Source organism: Myotis lucifugus, unplaced genomic scaffold, assembly GCF_000147115.1.
Source record: "Myotis lucifugus unplaced genomic scaffold, Myoluc2.0 scaffold_36, whole genome shotgun sequence".
NCBI classification, from domain to species: domain Eukaryota; kingdom Metazoa; phylum Chordata; class Mammalia; order Chiroptera; family Vespertilionidae; genus Myotis; species Myotis lucifugus.
In genome coordinates this window covers 5,559,903-5,579,200 of record NW_005871084.1, presented here as the reverse complement: position 1 = coordinate 5,579,200, position 19,298 = coordinate 5,559,903, and the positions used below count along the sequence as shown (strand labels likewise).

The window sequence follows — 19,298 nt, the reverse complement described above, 5'->3', positions numbered from 1 at the left end:
TATCCAACCATGGCCCGTGTAATTTGGGAGCATCTTGGGTTCTCAGTGCAGAGTGGATGTGGCTGGGTAAGGATCTAGGTGGTTAGGAAAAGCTAGAAAGATGAAGAAGGTACCCACAGGGCGTGTATACAGGAAGGACAGAAAAGTGGCTGTTCTTACTGTGTCTAGAATAGAAGGCTTAGCAAATATAGAAAAGACAAGTTACTTTTATCCCTCTGTATCCCTCCTACTGATAAGATGGAAGGAAGTTACAAAACGACAGTCATGGCACCCGGCCTTGAAAGAGACAAATCTAAATGACAATTCATCACAGACAACAGGGGGGTGAGGGCATGAATGGGAGGGTTGGGGGGGTAATAAGGGGATAAGGACACATATGTAATACCTTAATCAATAAAGAAATTATAAAAAAAACTCAATGGAATGGTTTCCTATTATTCTTAAAATCATTTTAAGAATGCCAAGACCCTAACAGTGGCATATAAGGCCCTTGCAGCCAGACATAACCTAAAGTGCATATCCACCCATTTTGCATGTAATTTGAGGGAGGAAAAAAACAATGATGACCAAAGCACTCTGAACATACTAGAACGTGGCCTAAGACCATGCACACCCACGACTACTTCTCCAACCTAGCCTCATGATGCTCTCAGTTTCATTCACTGCACTGCACTCACAGTGGTGCCCTCCCTTAGGTCCATAAACTTGCTGGGCTCCTCACCTCAGGATCTTCGCACATACTACCTCTGCAACTCAAGCACTCTCTCACGAACTCTACACCCCAAGCTCTCCAAACTCACTACTCATCCCTCAGGTCTGTTTAAATTACAAGAATTCAGTTACTAATATATAGATAGAGATAGAGGTATAGAGCATTTTTCTTAGGGGCACACATCACAATTACAATTAAGTGATTAGTTATATGTGTTTAACAAGTCTTCTCTTTCCTGCTGTGAAGTCATGAGGGACCGCATCTGTCTTGTTAAAGACTGGCACGTAGTAGGTACAAGGTGTAAGAACGCTGAGAAAAAGCAGGGAGAACTCTACCTGTACTATTTGCTCTGCTCTGTTCTCTGATCATCTGTGTCCTTCTGCAATTTGGCTTAAGGTTCTGAAAAGGCAGAAGATCTGTCTGACTCATCTTTTCCCCTAACCTTCAAAGCACCTTACATCTTGGGCAGCATGCACTCCACAACTGTTTGAACTGATTCAGTAGATGAGGGGATAAAAAAGACAGTAATCCCATATAAAAACAGTTTCTGTTACAAAAATCAGTGACTTTTGAACATAAACAAAATTTTGTGCCAACAACTACCAGCCCAATAAATATGAAGTTCCTAAGCAAGTAAAGCAACAACAAAAACATAAAAACTCTACTGCCATCCCACCAGTCTCCAAATCAAAAGCAACAGTCCTGCCCCTCCCACCCTCCACATATTACTGCTGTTTGGTAACTCACCACATTTGATACTAAGAGTTACTAATTATGGCTCTTTCTCAAGAGTTTCTACCCTATTCCCCAAAACATCTTTATTAAAAATTTGCAGAAACAACTTTGCAACTGAAACATAAAATAACAAGATAATCTAGATACCTCAGTAAATATTTGGGTAACTATATTCTTAAGAACAACCTAACTGCTAGTTTTTCATTTGTTTCCATGACCACAATTTAGACCACTCAGCATTTTCATTTGTTTCCATGACCACTCAGCATCTAACCCAGGATTGAGCACAAAACAGAAATTCAATGCTTACTACAATTAACAAGAGAAAGAATGATAGGTTCAACATGGTTTCTTAACAGTATTTATTATTTAACAATAAATTGTCCCCTATACAATCTGGTTTATATCTATCTAAACTTATAATGTATCATGCCTTTATACTCACTTTAAAAACAGATTCAAGCGACAAGTCACTTTGACAATCTAGGAATGAAAATCTATTCTTCAGAACTAGCTTTTATCTCTACAAGTATAATCAATAGATCATGAGGAAAAAAAAATCAAACTATCTCAGAAGTTTTATTATCCCATAAGTGATTTTATAAACAGACAAGAAACAGAATATAATGGAAGGTAAAATCCCAGCTTTGTCATTTACTAGTTGCAACTTTTCCAAAGTTTTCCCCACCTACTGGCCCTCCCAACCCCCCAAAAAACCCAGGCACTTAGAGATTGGGAGGAGGGAACCCAAATCGTGCTATCAAAACTATGCAAAACATGCCCTGCCAGTTGCTCAGTTGGTTCAGTGTCCTCCTGTGCACCAAAAGGTTGTCAGTTCAATTCCTAGTCAAGGCACATACCTAGGTTGCGGGTTTGATCCCTGGTTGGGATACATACAGAAGCAACCCATCCATGTTTCTCTCTCACATCAATATTTCTCTCTATATCTATCTATCTCTCTATCTATCTATCTATCTATCTATCTATCATCTTTCTCAACACATCCTTGGGTGAGGGTTAAAAAAAAAAAAGCCTGTGAGAAACAAACCTGCCCAATGCAAGCGTTAACAAACCTGTAAAACAGAGTTTGGCAATCATTTCTCCACCTCCAGTTTACTATCTACCCTTCTCTTCCCGTGCAGTAAGGGTTTTAAAATAGTCCAAGAAAGGATCACCTTACAGAAAATTCAGGATAGGTTGAAATCACAGTCATAAATTCCCCAAAGAGGATATAACCTAGGATTAGTTAATTGGTTCACTCAAGAAAATGCACATTACAAACAATATTGAGACTTGGCTTTTCCTTATCTCCTAATTCACTAAGAAAATTAAGACTCGACTTCATGAACTGTCACTTAAATGAATCTTTATCTTTATCCATCCTTCCTAACAGTCTCAAAGAAATAGATGCTCCTCTTCCCATCCACAGAACACTCCTTCATGGGTGTTCATGATTTCATCTTCTCTTATTTCTTTCAGAACTTTCCCTTGTTAAGTTTTCCCTCTGTTCATCCGTCATCCTTAACCTCTGTCTTTCCCTTCAGGACAGAAACAATGTTTAAGGTTCTTTAGGGCCACTTCCCTTCTTTCTACAGAGGTATAACTTACAACTAGTAAAACACACTAACCATAAGGGTACATGCAAAGTTTTCATATACTAGTATGTATATACCCAAGAAACTGAGACCCAGAAAATACAAAGAACATTATCAATAACAGATGGATCAAGCCCCTCCTTATCTTCTGAAAGGTAACAACTATTATGATCACCAAAAATTAGTTTTGCCTGTTAATTGACCTTCATATGAATATAGACTCTTTTATATCTGACTTATATCTAACTTCTTTCAATCATCATAATCTACCTATTACCACTTTCTAAATACAGGCATTCCTCAGAGCCCTCTCTTTACCCTACCCACTCTAGCAATTTCATTTCATCGAAAGACCTCAACTACTACCTAAACCTAGATGATTCCCGAGCTCTTTAGACATACCTGGTGTCCTTCAGGCACCTTAAATTTAACACATTCACCATCTCTCCCCTCCATTCCTAAATCCAGTTCCTGCTACTATATTCTGCCTGTTGGTTAATGGGTTAACAGTCAACCAAACTAGAAACCTCCAAGTCATCCTGACATACAAAATCCTGTCAGTCTTGTTCACACTACATCTAACATGGAATATAGCAACACACTTTCTGATGGGGAAGACATACTCAAATTAGCTCAGGAATGAAAAATAAACCCCGAACTACTCCTTCTCTCCCAACATGTCATTATTCAATAAGACCCAGGCACTTTACATTCTGAACAACTCCCATTTGTCCCCAGTTCTTCATCTGCACTGATCTAGATCTTCCTCATCTAGTCCCTAGGGGTACCCTTGGTCCCCCTGCCAAGAATGCCCTAAACCACCTACTCCTACTTCTGGTCTACTTTTTCAAATAATCAAAACCATCTCCCATCTACCCCAAGTGGAGCAGAGTTAATTAAATCCCTATTTGGTACAACAAGCACAATGTACAAACCTCAAAAGTAGTGTACTCTGTATTGCAATTATTTTTATTTCTGCTACTAGGCTGAAATTGGTGGAGGCAAGGCCATTCTTTCTTTGGAAGTCCAGCTCCCAACATAGTGCTATAAATATTTACTAAAGGCCCTGCTAGGGCAGTCTCCAAATCTCTAGTAGCTCCCTCCCTCTCCAATCCATCCTCCAGCTGGCTGCCAAAAATCTAACATGTCACTCCCCACTTTAAAATGCTCAGTAGCTCCCACTGCTTATCAAATCAAGTCCCTATCATGTAAGGTCTTTCATCAGCTGGACCCAACTTCCTTTTTAGTCTCATCTCCTGACACTTCACCACTACAGCTACTCACCATCCCCTACATACACCATGCCCTTTCATTCATGCTTTAGTTCCTGACTTGCCCATTCATGCAACACTAGTCCCCAATTCACATAGGGAATCCTTCAGAGGAAGCCTTTCCAAAGCATTCCACTTCCAGGGAAAGTCAGTTTGTTGGGCTTCTGGGTTCCCTTGTCACTCTGTAAATGCCTTCATTAAGGCATTGCAAGTTTTATCATAATTGTTAATGTAAATTTCCCCCACACACATACCAGATAGGAAAGCCTTGACATTCAGAAGGCATTCATCCTGAGAGCTTCGTAAATTTAATATAAACATTCTTTTCAGACCTCTTCACTTCTGTCCATGGCCACAGCCAGCATTAGCATTTATTCTGAGTGTGGGGGAAAAAGGCTCTTATAAGAAAACCAAGTAAATAAATAATGTTTATATCACCTTCCTGAGAGTAACCACACATATGGTGAGCAGTAGAAAGCAAAAAGGCCCACTGCGATCTGGAAGCGGGATGGTAAGCCAGTCCATTTACCAGTTAATGAATAGCTACACTCAGCTTAACATGCATTACCATTTCAAATTCATCCTCAGAAAACCCATCCTCTACTGCTAAATAACTGTAAATATCAAGAGTGGGAGTCATGCCTTCACTGATTCTAGTATCATCAACTCCTAAGTAGTATAGTGCCTGTTCCTCAAGCTTTACTGAATTAATTGATATCCCCTGTATAACCTCTTGCTTCCTACTTTCATGAATTCTCTCATCTCTCAAACTGTAAATTTGCATCTTTGAGCTTCTATCGCCAAAACAGCCAATTAGCTACTGAGTCCTAGGATGATGTCTAATCTCTCCTTTCCTCCCTCCACTGCTCTAGTTCAGACCCTCTGTAATTCACTGAACCACATAAGCTCCTAATTTAAGTTTCCCTCCACCAATTCCAACTGCCCTGACTCCTGATTGTCCAATGCTAGCACTTCTTAAACTATACTGTGTAGATTAATCACCTGGGGATTTTGTTGAAATGCTGATTATTCAGTAAGTCTGAGTGGGGCCTGAGAGTCTGCATTTCTAACATATTCCCAGGAGATGCTGATGATGCTGGCCCATAGATCCACTACAGTCAACAAGCAGAGGTCAGGTGACAGTCAATCTGGAATATAGAAGCACGGACTTCTATGCTAGGTAAGAAACTGTACTAAATGCCCCCTGGTCCCCTCCTTTGTTCAGATTCTATGCCCTTCCTGAGATATCCATGACCTGCTCACCCATTTTTCACTGGATGTCTGACAAAGCTACAACCTAACAAGTATTACTCCATTATTACATTTAGCAGATTCCCACAGACAAGTTTCATTTAGTCTACACTCCACTATTACAACTGTTTTTTAAAAGATACTGTAAAAGGGGACAAGGATAGTTGTCCTTATGACCGTCTATAATAATAAAAGTGTAATATGCTAATTAGACCAGACGTCCTTCCAGATGACCTTCGGGACAAAGCCAAGGCGGTGGGGGCCCGAGCCCTTTGCACAAATTTCGTGCATCAGGCCTCTAGTGTTAAGATAAATGAACACCACTCCCTCCCTTTATCCATCTCTATTATCTGGAGGTTAAGGTCACATGGGTCAATCAGTTTCTTAGAACTAAAATAGGTGTTAACTGTTGTGTTTTGTTGTTTAATTGGGGGTGGGGATGGGGAATCTTATGCATGTCTACAGAAGCCGGAAGCAATGAATTCCATCCCAAATGTACTGTTAGATGTTCCCTACTCTCAGAAAAGGACTTTTGTGTGGTTATATCTTCAGAATGACATTATCTTCTAAGCAACTCCAAGATTTATGTTTTCAGAACTTTTGTTAACATGTATTTATGTATCAATGAGGCATTACCATTCAAATTTTGGTTAAAAAAACCAAGTCCCTCATAACCAATGGACACAGACACCAGGGGGGTGAGGGCATAAGTAGGGGGGGGTGGGGATAAAGACACATATGTAATACCTTAATCAATAAAGGGGGAAAAAAGCATGTAAAAGAAAAAAAATATCTGTACCTTTTATCTCAAGTTACAGTATTACTCTGACATTGTATATTTCAAAAGTAAAGTTAAACTGGGTTACAAGTCTATAAACATGTAACTATTATAAATATTCTACTATATCAAATAATAAATATTCTAATATTATAAAGTTAAAAGAATAGAAATATTATAAAATAATCTACATATTATAAAATGTTTGCCTTCTAAAAATCAAATTAGGAAAAAATCTGAATAAAGATTGGATGAGCATACCAGTTTAAAAAACAAAACAAAAAAACCAAGTCCCTCTTATGAGCTGGTTATAGAGCAATGGATTTTGACTATCTATTTTATAATCCCAAGGGCCAGTAACTATTGTCCTTATTATTAGATTGATACTAACTTTTTTGTTAATATACCCCATGAAAATCATCTTTTCTGGTGTTGATATTGCTCTAGTGAGTCAACTGAGGTCTCTGTAAAAATTTGTTACAGAGGGTAAAAAGGTGCTAATTAATGACTGGAAAATCCACATTGGCAGGTAATTAACCTGAATGTTGGTTAGTTTAAATTAGAAATATTTTCATTTGAATTAAAAGCATGACTGTAATCAGTCAGGATCTGAATAACTTTTTTTTTTTACCATGGTGCTTGTCATAACTTAAAAACTAACATAGAAAGCAAAATGAAGATCTTTTTCCAGTGTTGCCAATCATATTACTATATGAGACAATATTTCAGAGATACCTGCCTTCCACTTAAAACAAACAAACAAAAAATAATCATAGGCCATTACTAAATACTCAACTTACCATAGGTGTAGTACAGGTTTTACAGCCATAGATAAGAGAGTTCTTTCTGCTTATATGAACACAAGAATTATGTTTCCCTCCTGATCCATACAAGATGTTTAAAAATGTCCTTCATCAACAAAGAGCCAGACAGTAAATGGGCAAAGTTAAAAATAATACTCCCTGATTGTTACCAATTGATCAACTTCCAAATTTTACATTAATGTGGTTTACATATGACACTAAATTAAAAGAAAGTACCTGCCTCTAGAAGATGAACACAGCCTTTTCCTTAAATCTCCTATATCCAAGGAAATCAAAACTCTCACAGGTCTTAAAAAATGATATAAGAGAATGTCTTTCAATTGGACTGTAGGCCCCCCTGCCAGGATCCAGGGCAACCTGGAGCATATGAACACTTGCATTTTCTTTTCAAAGAAGCAAAATTATAATTTGCTTACCTAGAACTTAGACCCCCCACAAACCACAACACCAAATGGAGCCCAAAGAGTCAAGGGGATGAAAAGGCCTAGATGCCTAGACAGAAGGTACCTATTGAGTCTTAAAGCATTAAACTGGAATTAGTAATCCTAAACTCAGTCTCACTAGATTTTGAACTACTAATTTAGGGTTGCTCCTCAAACAATTCAGCTGCCAGAATTACGGCAACAGCCTACTCCTTCTGATTACCCCTTCTGGTTCTTCAAGACTTAGTTAAAGGGCCTCCTGGAGATTCACACAGTGGAGTCAGACCCCTCTCTGCTTTACAGAAATCTGTGAACAGTGTACCTCTATTAGGACACTTTCCACCTTTGTATTGTAAATACAAAGCTGTCTTGCTTGTTTGTTCCCACAAACTTGCCCTCAAACCTGTAAGTATTTCAAGGGATCCTAGAAAATTCAAGTTATTCACCTTTAAACCAAAAGCTATTCACAGTAATTACTGGATAAAGGAATCATGAATGAATGAGTGAAAGTGGACAGTCTGCTAGTATATCCCATCTTCCCTAATGAGCCCTAATGAGCTCTAATTAACATTTGTGGCAATTTACTGTTGCTAAAAATAATAAAACCACACTACATTTGCTTAACATCTGACAGTTTACAAAGCACTTCCACATATATCACCAAATCTGAACCTCACGAAGTTCTTTGAGACAGTTACTTTTTATCACCTTTCCCTTTCTCTCTAACAAATGAGCCTTCAGAAGGTTAAGGACTCACATCAAGTACAGGTATATCTTGGAGGGAATTCGGGTTCGGTTCTAACCCACTACGATAAGCAGGCATCTCAATAAAGTGAGTGGGGTCTGTGTAAGGAAGAGAACAAGTCTGCTCCAATTATAGTGTTTATTCTCCACACAAGGAGAGATCCTTATTATATAAAACTGAATGCCAGCTGCCCCCAGCCACACCCCCTCTCTAAGAGAAATCAAGAGAAATGTCTCCTCTGTCTCAGCATCTGGAGTACATATTCTATATGCCAGATGCAATGTAATTTTACCCTTTGTACTTTTGCATTTAAAACGTTCCCTTCCTCATATTAAAAATAAACAGTTGTCTCATGAAAAGATGCTCAACATCACTAATTATAAGGAAAACGCAAATCAAAACCACAATGAGATACCACCTCACATCAATCAGAATGGCTATCATCAAAAGTGCAAAACATAACATGCTGCTGAGGCTGTGGAGGAAAGGGAACCCTTGCATGCTGTTGGTGTGAATGCAAATTAGCATGGCCACTATGGAAAACGGTATGGAGATTCCTCAAAAAAACTAAAAATAGATCTACCATACAACCCAGCAATTCCACTTCTGGGTATTTATCCCATGAAAACAAAAACACTAATACAAATAGACATATGCACCCCCATATTCATTGCAGCATTATTTACAATAGCCAAGATATGGAAGCAACTTAGGTTTCCATCGACAGATGGGTAAAGAAGATGTGAGATATATTTGAAATCTTAACATTTGTAACAATATGGCTGGACCTAAAGAGTATTACTATGCTAAGTGAAATAAGTCAGACAGAAAAATACAAATACCATATGGTTTAACTTACATGTGGAATCTAAAAAAAAAAAACAACAAAAAAAAACATACACAAAAGAACAAATAAAAACAGACTCATAGAAACAGAGATGGAGACCCTGTAAAGGTAGCTCAGTTGGTTAGAGTGTCGTCTTGATATACCAAGGATGCGGGTTCAATCCCCAGTCAGGGCACATACAAGAATCAACCAATGAATGTATAAATAGGTGGAACAAATCAATTTCTCTCCTCCCTCTTTCTCTCTCCCTCTTCCTCTCTCTCTCTCTCTAAAATAAATAAATAAATTTAAAAAAAACACAGATCAAACTGATGGTTACCAGAGGGGAGCAGGGTAGGGGGATGGGTGAAAAAGGTCAAGGGAAATATAGTCAATAATACTGTGATAAGTTTAAGTTTGTATGGTGATAGATGATTACAAGACTTACTGTTGAATCACTACACTGTACACCTAAACATTGTATACCAAGTATACTTAAATTTTAAAAATGAATAATCTTTGAAGAGTTGACTCAGTAGATAAGGGAAGCTAAAATTTCATTTAAGGTAAATGATTCAATTAAACTAAAACTTAATATAAAAGAGAATCTCTTTCACCCCTAAAAAATATTCACATATTGTCTTTTTGCTAACAGGAGCAAGATATTTCTTTCTCCCTCTCTCTCTCTTTTTAGAGAGAGGACAGACATTCAAAGCAATAGCAGATTTCATGGTAAAGACTTCCAAAACCAGCAAACAAAAGCCCAAAGACTACTAAACTGAGTTGTTCTGATTTTTTACATCATACAAAAGTAGAACTGTGTATGTGTACCTGAATATGTGCGTTTAAATTCTTTTCCTTAAATAAAAATTGAAATAAAGAACATGATGAATACTGAATCTTTTCAATGAATATATGTCTGAATGGGAATTTTTTTCAAAATCTATTCTTAAATATTTCTCCCAAGTATTTTTTAAAATGCAATTGTTTTTTCCCAACATTTCCATACTTTTAAAATATCCAACTGTTCCATTAGAAGCCCTCCTTTATAATCTGTCAAAGTGATATATAACCTCTCAAAAGTATTGATTAGAATGAAAAAAAACAACTAGAAACACTTTGACTAGAGAAACCACAAATGTGTGAAACACACTCCATTTTTTTAAACTTTAAACTTTCATTTTGAATACTAAAATATACAGAGGATCCAAGATAGTAAGTATAGAGGTTCAAGTGTGTGTGTGTGGGGGGGGGGGGGGGGCGGAAGAGGGCAGCAACAATGGATTGATAATCCAAATCCTGGGTGTTATCTTAATTCTAAGACTGACTTCATCTTGAACCCAACACTTATTCTATGGGTTTGCTTTCCTCATCTATAAAAACAGCAGATGTTAGAATCTCTATGGATCCTAAATTTTGTAATCTAATCAAAATAACAATATAAAAATGCCATTTTCTTCAAGTTCTTTTTCTCCTACTGACTCTAGGCCCAGTAGACAAGCACACAGCTCACTATAAATAAAAAGAAAGTTAAACTAGTAAGTTTGCACATTTGGATCCCTCAAATAGTTATTATAGTAAATTTTATAAACTGGATTATGAAAGTATCTTGCTTTATAAGTCAACATAAGAAAAGATTCTTTAACTTTTAAAAGAATGCATTTCTTGAAGTTCACCTCTTCCATGCAGAAGTCTACTTTTAAGAGTAAGGGTTGGCAGGGAGAGGGTGAATCAAACATTATCTATTCTGTCAGTCTAATCCACACCAAAAAGGTGGTCTGCTTTGGTTGACAACCTTTCTGCTGAGAAAAGGCAGATTGGACTCTCTTAAACCCATGGACAGATATTACAAAACTTCAGAAACTACAACTTTTAGTCCTTCTTATTCAGAGATTTTCAACCAGTATGCTGTATGTAAGAATTTTTAAAACATGCAATACCTGACTATGTAAGGGTTGGCAGGGAGAGGGTGAATCAAACATTATCTATTCTGTCAGTCTAATCCACACCAAAAAGGTGGTCTGCTTTGGTTGACAGCCTTTCTCCTGAGAAAAGGCAGATTGGACTCTCTTAAACCCATGGACAGATATTACAAAACTTCAGAAACTACAACTTTTAGTCCTTCTTATTCAGAGATTTTCAACCAGTATGCTGTATGTAAGAATTTTTAAAACATGCAATACCTGACTATTTAGTCAGGGACACTGACCTCCTTTCCCTTAGATTGTCAAACAAAACAAAACAAAACAAAAAAATGACAACAGCCAACACAACAAGAGCTGCCCAGTATGATGAAACAAATTATACCTTTTTTAATTTTTGTCATATAGGCAACAAATATATTTTTGGTGTGCTGCCGAATTTTAATAATTAGTTTACATGTGCCATGAGATGAAAAAGGTTGAAAATCACTGTTCTAATTTGAAGAGTAGGCTATCTAATGGAGCCCCAGAACGTTTCGAGTTGGCAGAGATCTTAGATTCCTTCTACTTCATGCTCAACATTTTATTGAGGAGAAAAGCAAAGCCCAGGAGAGGTTAAAATAAATGCCCAAAGTCATACCACGTTTCCCAACTCTCAGACTAGTTTTTTTTAAATGACAGACCATTTTCTCTCAGTCAGTGTGAGATAAAACGGTACAAATTCTTCCCCAAAGTTGTTTTGGAAGAGAACAGGTTACTTTCACCTGACCCTGGGAAACAGCAGCCAAACTCAAGAACCATAATGTAGCACTTATTCAAGCACTAAGATACAGCCAGACAAGCTCTCAAAATACATGGATGGGGACAAAGACAGAATTTCTTAGGAATATATTTGTCATAATAGACAATAAAGGTAAAAAACTGGTTCTGTATATAAAATTTTGTTCTTTGAAACATGTCTTAGAAGTGCACTGATTGTAAAATCCAGATCATTATTAAATAGCCAATGGGAATCACTACAGATCGTATTTTCTTTTGCTGTATTTACAAACATGCCTCACATTTGAAAAGAGAGCCCAAACATTCTAACATATTATTATGAGGCAGATATAGGAAAAGACTCATTCTCTAACTGCTCTTCATCAGTTGTATGAGTCAGTAGAAATAGCAACAAATACAAAATTCTTCCTTCTTAAAAAGAATGGAGAGAAAAAAAAGAAAAATCAACTAACTAAAAACTTAAAATTTCTAATTAGATTTTTCGCTCATTATTAAAATGGTCCAAAACCAAATTACAATTTACTCTTGAATGACACAGGTTGTTTTTGTTTTTTTCAATAAATTCCGTATGTAAAATTTTATTCAGTCTTCAACTGAATGCTTTCACAGAACTAGAAATAAGACTAATTTACTTTTATAAACTTCATTTGGAAAAGCATATGACACAAAATCTGGACTTTTGTTTGTTTTTTGGTAAAGTATTAACATTTACAAAAAATAAAATAAAATATGTACACCCTACAAATAGAGTATATGAATCCACTTCCAATAGTACTTCTAGGTTCCAAATTCAAAGGCCACTGGACTTGTAACTCAACAACACACTTCATCATTAAATGCATTTTATAATGTATCAAGGCAATCTCAAATGTAAAAATACAACAGGAAAACAATTATTTCAGCATGAATGTGGCATTATGGGATAATTGTGCTTTGTTTCATTTAACATACTACAAGATATACCAGGCATATATATTACACAGGATGGGGCAAAAGTAGGTTCACAGTTGTTTGTATGAAATTAATATAATAATTAACAAACAATAATACAAGAATAAACTCTGTTTGGCATACTCACAACTGTAAATCTACTTTTGCCCCAGCCTGTATGTAGACATAATATATAAGAAAACCATCCCATCTCTAAATCAAAGTGTAATAACACTTGAGTAATCCAGTAACTATCACTATGCTTAATTCCGAAGTACAGTATCACACTACTTGAAAGAACTGCTATTTCATAGCTAACCAAATATCCGAATGTTCCTTAATAGAAGTATCATTAAAGTCTATTCATCTCAGATTCCTGAGTTTCAATTTATCAAAATCTTCCAAAGCCCAGAGTTGAAGTTTCATACAAACTCAAACACAAGCAGTCACACAGACTTAGGTTATAAATACCTTATGTCTAAAGAATCCACATGGTCAATTTTTTGGTTTTGTTTTAATTATACTATCTTTAGAAAACCAAAGGTAAGTATAGAAAAGGGTTTGCCCTAGAAGCATAGGAACATGAGGCTAGATTCAAAACCCCTCATTACCAGTGTTGTACCAGATGCCTGGGATTAAAGGGGTGGAGTAGCTTTCAGAGGTGGGATTTTTTTTTCTAAAGGCTTCATTTTCCCAGACTGTTTTGGACATTTTGATAACATCTCTTTCTCTTTTTCAAAATGTCAGGCGTCTGTAAAGGAAAAGCGTTTCTATTGAGTGCTTCAGGATCTCTCGACTTTCACAGTACAATTAAACCCTTCTCTCGTCCAGAGAGACTGAACTGTGTTCAACCCTGGCACACAACAAAATCATTAAATCTAAGATGCCTCATTTGACAGATGCCTCATTAAATTCATCTCAAAGTTGAAGTAAGATATGCCTTTGAAAAGGGGGTGGAAGGGTGGAACACCTGTTAACCCTAAGAAAGCTTTGAGAACTGCTGTCTCAAAGTCCACATAGAGCTTCGCTCACGTGAAATAGAAGATATTAATAGTATGTGGCACATCTAAAATCTCCTGCCACTAGAGAAATGCCTGTGTGTATGTGTGTTTAACACTTCCCTGGTGACCCAAACAGCATGGAAGGCTGAAGAATCAGGGCACGCACCACCAGCTGCTGAACAAAATTCCACAAATTCAACTCAACAAATGTTTAAACTAAAATGCCAAGTATTATGCTAGGCTTGGATCATATACGATGTCAATGAATGTTATGTTACCGATAAATGAAATTCAGGGTTCTAAAGAGAAAGAGAATAAAACACAACAAAAACACCTTACACTTTAAAAATAATAATCTTTGAATAACCAATCACTTAAGGAGGTTGATTTAACAATCTTATAGCAACAAAAAGATACAAATTTCAATACAGAAACTTTACAAACTCATTTACACACATCTCCTCTCCCTACAATTATTTCAATGAGCACAAATACCCCATTTTAGGAATAACTATGAAATTCAGGGACAACAGCTAACTCTCTACCACTATATAACATATAAACTATAAAAACTGTACAACAACACAGTAATACCAATAAAGCAGTACTGATCACTAAAGTACAAATAGAAAACCTTTCATGATAGGTGTGTTTTTTTTTTTTTTCAAAACTTTACAAGTACAGCTATGATTTAAAGGAACTGTATTGTCACACCCCTAGCCTCAAGTTATCCACTTTTCAGATGAAGCGTTAATTCTCTATAGCCAATGAAGATTTATAGTCTAAAAAATGAGGCATGCATGAATAAGAAAATAGAGAATTGTTAGGTAAACTTTATTTCATATCACCTTAAATGCAAGTATAACTATTTGCAACCAGGATATTTATTTTAGAACATTTCAGTCTCTTTCTATCCTGTCTACTTATTTGCCAGTCTTGGTTCTTTACGTTTTTAAAGGCAGCATGACAAAAATAGAACCCTCCACATTTCACAACGAACACCACTTTGGACTAGAGGACAATATCACCTCATTACCAACAAAAATAGCATATTTTCTGAATGCTTTTAACCAAGTGAAAATTCAAGTGCAAATGAAATTCAGCATCGATTCATGGAAAGTGATATGAATTGCAAAACAGAATACCCAAGCTAATCTATTCTCAGCTCTGCCAAAGACTGAAAAACCACAAGCAAGAGTGGAACCTCTCTGTGCTTCAGTTTCTCCATCTGAAAAGAGGATTGACACAGACTCCTCCTTGATAATGTTTTTGCAAGGACAAATGAGATAATTTATGTGAAAGCCCTTTAAGATTTTAAGAAAATAAAACCCAACATGTTAATACATGTCATCAGACCAGCTACGAAAGAAAAGATATCATGCATTTTACATAAAAGTGACAAATATAAAAAACAAAGTTAAACCTTTTGTTCTTAAAATTAAAAGGACTGTTCAGACACACACTGGTGTCACATGTTCATACCACGTTACTCAATACTGCTGTAATTATAGTAATAAGAGACTGCTTGTCAATATTACAGCTTAATGCTGAACCACCCCTTCTTGGTTTGCATGTAGGAAACCATGTAAGGTTTGATCATTCCCAGAAAAGAAAAAGAGAAGATATATGAGAGGGGTAAGGAGATCATTCTCAGCAATCCTAAGAAGTCACACATAAAAATATCTTGTCCAAGATTTACTAGGCACAGTGGATGTGTTCTCCATTCCGTCAACTCCTTTCCTACCATTAAAATTTGAACTGAAATAGCTAGACTACTAAAGTCTAAAAGGTGGTAGAAAGTAAAAACTATAAAAATATATAGTTTAATACTGCGCTTCATCAATGACTCAGACTCCAAAACACAAGCTCGTGAGTTTTTTGAAGTCCATAAGTTATGTTGAGAAACCTAAATTCTTGAATTTTTTTAACCTAAAATTACTCTAAGGCAAAATTTAAGATAGTTGATTTTGAATGGAAATTAAATGTTAACATACTTCCCATACTTAAGGCAAGTAACTTCAGAGAAAGCCATTTAAATGTTTTCATATTTTAAATCAACAACAAAAAAAGATTGCTTGGTAGGAGCAATAACAATTTTCAAAATAAATTTTCATTAACAACCTAGTAATGAGTACTTTTTGTCCAATACCTTCTAGTTCCTTAAGGACTGTCATTTCACTTTACCCAAATAAATATTTAAATATTCAAAGCAACCACAAATGGCTTTCAAAGCCTTTTAAAAATAACTTGAGTGGGATAATAAATACTAAAATTTAATTGAAAGGTGACCCTCAAGAGAATGAAAGTTCTCGGCCAAACTAGAACTTCTCAAAAAACACAGCTGACTTAATAAACTAGATAGACAGCACATAATATCCTTAATTCCAAGTACAAGTATAAACAAAAAGATATTCAGCAATAAATTCAAGAGTAAGTTACATGTTAAATTATAAAAGCAAATGTGGCGTACAACACCCTCTTAGAGGGTGTCATCTAAAACAAACACTAATTCTCTTCTTCCTAAGGAAAAGAATTACTACCAAAATGTAACACTTTCCAGTTGTGTGTCCTACATTCCACTGCAACACAGGAGTAATTTCTAGGAATCTCCTCCAGCGTGGTGCAAACTTTTGCTGCATATGAAGTCCTGACAATGTTCCCATACATAATAAGAGAGACCACCTAATAACAAGGCTCTTCTGTTTATCAACTTCCTTGCAAAAGTTCAAGTGGACTCATTTTTGCTCAATTTTGTTCTTTAGCAACTGATGTTTGGAATATTAATATAAGTTTAAAATAAGGTAAACTTTGTATATTAAAAAGGCAATTAGACATCTTTATAACAACCAGGCATCTTCCTTCTAGATACCTGTACACTGGCTTCATATTCTAGAACAGGTTGGATACTGTGTGTGGCTCCCTATTAGTTATTTTTATGAGTGTATACAGAGAAGTATATATGTATTTATGGTGTGTATACAGAAATACAGTAAATAAGTTCAGAATGAAGTGACAATTACTGCTTTTCATGAACAAAACAAAAAGACCACAAAAATTCACAAGAAATATAACTTGTCACTTTTATACTTAGATGTTAAAAAAAATATTGTGTATCATTCACTTAAGAGTATTTTAGACACACCTGAAGAGACAATCTAGGGGAAATCCAAGATTAAAATTTCATGACCATGACACCCAAAAACTTCCCATTAACATTTATCATGACCAACATATCTACTAGTAATCATGAGGAAAACAAGAGATCAGAGCTCTTCCCATATAAAATATGTTCAATAATGTTTAATATATTCCATATATATTAGTTTGTTTATATGGGTATTTATCATTCTCAAGTTAATAAAATATTCTCATGATAAGTGTGAGTACCATTTAATGCTTTTGTAATTTTGCATAGTAGATGAGCTACAGGAGAAAAGGATATAACTGTCACTCCTACATAACAAATAAAGCCACCTATTTTCCAGGCCCCATAAACTTTAAAGGTACGTCATCCAGTTGGGATCTTATCTTCAGAAACAGCAAATACTATTATATTGTGTGACATGGTTTTCTTTATAAGGCAAAAATCAGAAATCCACTTAAATTACAGAAAAACTTCAATGAAACTCAGAGGAACATAACAGGAATGTTACTGGTCGTGCATATTTCAATGTGGGATAAAGATTTCTTTCTTCATTCAAACTGACTGAACTGACACAAGTTGGACCAGAAATAATTAAATAGCACAAATGGTTACAGATTAGTTACAAGTATGATTATTTTTACACAACCTAGAATAATAAAGTTGGGGAAGATTTAACTTTCCTGATTTAATATTGTTATGCTAACTTTTTAAAATTCCTTATCACTAAGAACATAATTAATTCTTCAAACCAGAAGGCGAAAAGGATGCAAACAACTTATAAAGCTCAAATATAACAACCAGGATCTATGGCTCCCTAATTTATTACTGGTCAAGTCTTTAACCAAAGGAGAAATATTAGTCACCCTTAGTCAAGAATTTGATATGTCAATTATATCTCAATAAAGCTGGAATAAGTAAAGAATAGAATATTTTAAAAAAATTTAACCTAGAACTGAAAAAAGAACGAGGAGGATTTTAGAGATATTAACCACTTAAAGTCTTACTCTAATCTCAATTGCAAATCACACTGCAATGGTCAGTTCTGGCTATAAAGGTTGTAAAAAAGAAATGAAGGAAATAGGAAATAAATAGACAAAATTGTTTTTGATGCAAGAATCAAACTTGCAGAGGAAACTGTAATAAAGCATAAAAGCACTGGGGGGAAGTATCACTAAAAGGATCCCATCTGTGAAGTTTCTAAGGAGGACTAAGTGGGCATAGAAACACGGCAGAGAGCTGAACGTGCACCGGTTGACAAGTAAGGAGCTCCTGGGGGGTCTATGACGCCTAAAATGGCCAACAGCGGACCGTCAATGGAGAGAGAGTGTATTCGAGCGTTTCTGTTGGCCATTTTCCTCTATCGGTATTAAATGCACGTGATAGATTACCTGAAATCCCAAACTGCCACAAAACCCAACAGGTTCATTGTTACATGTACTGCCGCCTCTTTCAGGAGTCTCTGCTTGCAGCACTTCCTGGTGGCTCTGCCACCTCCTCCACAGGGCTTCCCAACCTCTGAGCCCTCAAGATTGGCCAAACCCGCGCACTGAACAATTGCTCAACGGAGTATTACACAGATTACCACCGTGAACGCTGTAAAGAAATAACAAAGAGCGCCGAGGACCAGCCTTTACTCTGGTGCCTGGCCAACAGACACCGACTTGACTCCTTTTTCGGGACCTGAAAGTGTTGACACCCCACACGTCCAAGGGCAGGTGGTTTCCTTACCTGCATAGAAGCGAATGAGGCAGCCAATCTCCGAGTCCATGCCTTCCTCCTGCACCCTCCACAACTCCCCAAATCCCAGTTGAAAGAGGTAGTCATTTTGGATCTGCAATGGCTTCTCGTCCGCCTCCAGGCGCCGGGTGGTCTCTCCGTGGAACTGCACGTAAAGGGTGGGCAGTGCAGGCGCCTTCTCAGCGATCGCCCCGGTCCCACCCGGGATCGCCTGGGGGAGGCCAGAGGCCACGGCTGCTGCCGCCTTTTCCTCCCTAGGAGGATCGCAGGTGGCCCCGTCAAGGCAGTCGACGGCTCTCGGGGCTTTTGGCTGCAGCAGAGGCGGGGAGGCCAGCGGGGAAGGCGGCCGGGCATCCGCTCCGGGCCGGGTGGGTGCAGAGCGGTCGGGCGGGCAGGACTGGCCCGGAGCTCCCGCTGGGGGTTGGGAGCCGGGGTCGGCCCTCGAGCTCCCTCGGACGAGGACGAAGGAGGCCGCCCCCCGCTGCTGTAAGGGGTCCAGCCGGTCAGACACGCTCTCGGGCGCTGGGGGCTCAGGGCTGGAAGCTCTCCGGGCGGAAAACGGGCCCCGCGACCGCCCCCGTCCAAGGGCCCCCGGGTCGCTGGGCTCGCCGGGCCCTGGAATCC

General features: G+C 37.3%; 1 protein-coding gene across 1 annotated transcript in view; it reads right to left on the bottom strand.

Moving 5' to 3' along the window:
- PHLPP1 (PH domain and leucine rich repeat protein phosphatase 1) overlaps positions 1-19,298 on the bottom strand; it is a 207,090-nt gene that overhangs the window by 186,387 nt on the left and 1,405 nt on the right. The window contains exon 2 of the mRNA XM_014454458.1: positions 18,666-19,289. Within this exon, the coding sequence (XP_014309944.1) occupies positions 18,666-19,289 (624 nt within the window). The remainder of the gene's footprint in view (positions 1-18,665; positions 19,290-19,298) is intronic.